At 54.2% G+C, this 2,500-nt stretch overlaps 1 protein-coding gene across 1 annotated transcript in view; it reads left to right on the forward strand.

Annotated features, from left to right (window-relative positions):
- Positions 1 to 119: 119 nt before the first annotated feature.
- Positions 120 to 2,500, forward strand: part of 14-3-3epsilon (tyrosine 3-monooxygenase/tryptophan 5-monooxygenase activation protein epsilon) — a gene marked incomplete at its 3' end in the record, with an annotated part of 7,548 nt that continues 5,167 nt past the window's right edge. Inside the window, 1 exon segment of the mRNA XM_070120172.1 lies at positions 120 to 312. Within this exon segment, the coding sequence (XP_069976273.1) occupies positions 249 to 312 (64 nt within the window).

Raw genomic sequence — 2,500 nt, forward strand, 5'->3', positions numbered from 1 at the left:
GGGGAGAGGGAGAGAGGAGGGCGAGAAGGGTCCCACCTTGTTCTCCCTTCCTGCCCCCTCTCCTCCCCTCCCTCCCCCGCCCCCTCCCTGGCGGCGGAGGAACACTCGGCGTGGGCGGCCAGGCGGCGGCGGCGGCGGCGGGCCACAGCTGGGCGAGCCGCGGCCATATTGGGAGACGCCGAAGCGAGCAGGATAAAATCGTTGGAGGCGAATCCGCGTTGATCGGCGACATCCTAAGGCGGAGCGCGATGACGGACAGGGAGGACAACGTGTACAGGGCCAAGCTGGCCGAGCAGGCCGAGAGATACGATGGTGAGAGGCGCAAAAGGAGGGAAAACCTTGGGTGAAAAGAGCGGCGGGTGGAAGGCAGGGAAGGAGCGGGAGAGGCCGAGGGCGGCGGCGGATCGGGGCCTCCAGCGCCCTCCTCCGCCTGCGAGGCCGCCCGCGAGGCCGCCCGCCCTCGAGTGTGAGTGAGTGCGAAGGAACACAGGCGCCGCCGAGGCCGAGTGGGACTCGACGTCGCCGCCCTTGGCCCCGCGCCGCCCTCGCGCCTCGAGGCCCTCCTGGCGCGGCCGAGGGCGTGGGGCGCCGTCGGGGCGTGGGCGTGAGGGCGCCCTGCCCGCCCCGGCGAGGGCGCGAGGGCGGGTCCGGCGAGGGCGTGGGCCTCGCGGGCGGCGCGAGGGCGGCGCCCGCGGGATCGATCACTTGGCACCCGTTGGCACCGTGGGCGTGTCGGGCAGCGGAGGCGCCCCGGGCACGGTGGCCCCCGGGCGGCGCCGCGGGCACGCCGGGCCTCGGGGCCTGGGCGCCGTGCCCGCCGTGGCGCCGGAGGGCCAGCGGCGGTGGCACCGCCCGGGGCGCGGGCGGCGAGGGCGCAGGTGGGCAGGCGGTCGCTGTGCCCGGCCGAGCCACCTGTTCGGGGCAGGGCGCCGCGGCCTCGTCCTGCGTGTCCACCCGGGGGAGGTTTCAGTCGTATCAGTAGAGAGGTTTTGTGTTTCTGCAAAAAATAATTAAAATGATAAAAAATAAAAAAAAGCAGCCCAGGGTGAGTAGAGCAATTTCCCGAAAGGACTTCGTCTCCGCCTCTGGGTGCGAGGATTAAGCCCAGTGCGCCAAAATAAGAATCTCCATTGTTGCCTTTACAAACTGGATCAAATGCCGCGAGGATTTATCTCGGAGACGCGCATTTTATGTTTGGAAGTGACAGCTGTGTGCATTTTCTTTGGTGTGGAAGGTCGAGGGCGTGGCTTTTTCTCGTGAGGTTTGGTGTTATTTGGTCCGTTGTGATGTATCGGAGGGTCTAATGAAACCCATCAGGATGCTCCAAACGTTTTCTCTGGAAAGGGGACAGTTTTTCCAAAATGCGGAAGTCAGTCTGGTTCCTCGTTCCATGAATTTTTGCTATTTATTTTGCTTAAAATTTGGTGGAGAATGTTATTGGCTTGTACAGTATTGGTCAAAATTCAGGTCGTGTTGGTGCGCGTTCGGAAGCAGGTGCAAGACCAACCCCAAGAGAGGCGCAGTGTGGTCCAAATGCCGTGATTTCCGTGCCTTCCGTGCTCTGGCAAAGGTCAACAAGCCTTCACCGCATATTGTGGCGAAATCAGGAAGTCAATTTGGTTCCCTACTTCAATACCACTTAAAAATAGTTTGGAGAACGTTACAGGCTCGTGTTGTATCAGGATGTAAATTTGTAGTAGAGGTTTGTTGGCATGTAAAAATATACAGACGGGCTAAAGGCAAATTAATATCTGGTATATTTAATCCTTAGGTTCAAAGTTCGTCTAATCCTGCTGTTCCTGTTAGACCGTGAAAATGAGCACTTCTGACAACCCCCCCCCCCATCACCGTTTCATCCCAAATTTTATATCACAAAGACCTTGATTCCCGCTTTCTCTTTAGGCCAAGGCGCAGAATTCCTCTAGATATACGTTGGCTGTATTGGGGTAGCATGTATAATTACCTTGCTCCTTCGCTTTTCCCACATTTATAATCCTCAAAAGAATTTTCGAGATGTATTCTAACTTTTCATATAAGAGACAAAAGAAAATCGCAGAGAATTGACTTAAATGACGCAGTTTTGCCCGTTCGATGTAAATAGCACATAAAGGCTACGGAAGATGCTTGCTTGCCCCTAAAGTACGTTGTGCTTGCAATCAAAGGCAGAAAATTGGACGGAAAGAGCTTGGGGCGTTAAGGAATATTATTTCCTCAGATGGGACGAATGACAGATTGGTTGTTTTTCTCGTATTTGCTCTATAATCTTTTCTTTTTTTCACGTTATTCCACAACTTTATTGATTTTGTCTTTTTCAAAATTTTCATTTTTCTTTTTCTTTTTTCTTTTTTTATCTTTTCTTTTTCAGTTGTTTCAGAAGGAAAGGAAGTTTGGATATTATGTTTGTAGCTGATATTGATTTTGTAATATTCTCTTACCTACGTCGTGTTCTCTCCTTTTTGTTTCTCTCTTTCTTGTTCTCTATCGTTCTTTATTCTCTCTT

This window comes from Penaeus vannamei, unplaced genomic scaffold, assembly GCF_042767895.1.
Source record: "Penaeus vannamei isolate JL-2024 unplaced genomic scaffold, ASM4276789v1 unanchor3430, whole genome shotgun sequence".
Taxonomy (NCBI): Eukaryota; Metazoa; Arthropoda; class Malacostraca; order Decapoda; family Penaeidae; genus Penaeus; species Penaeus vannamei.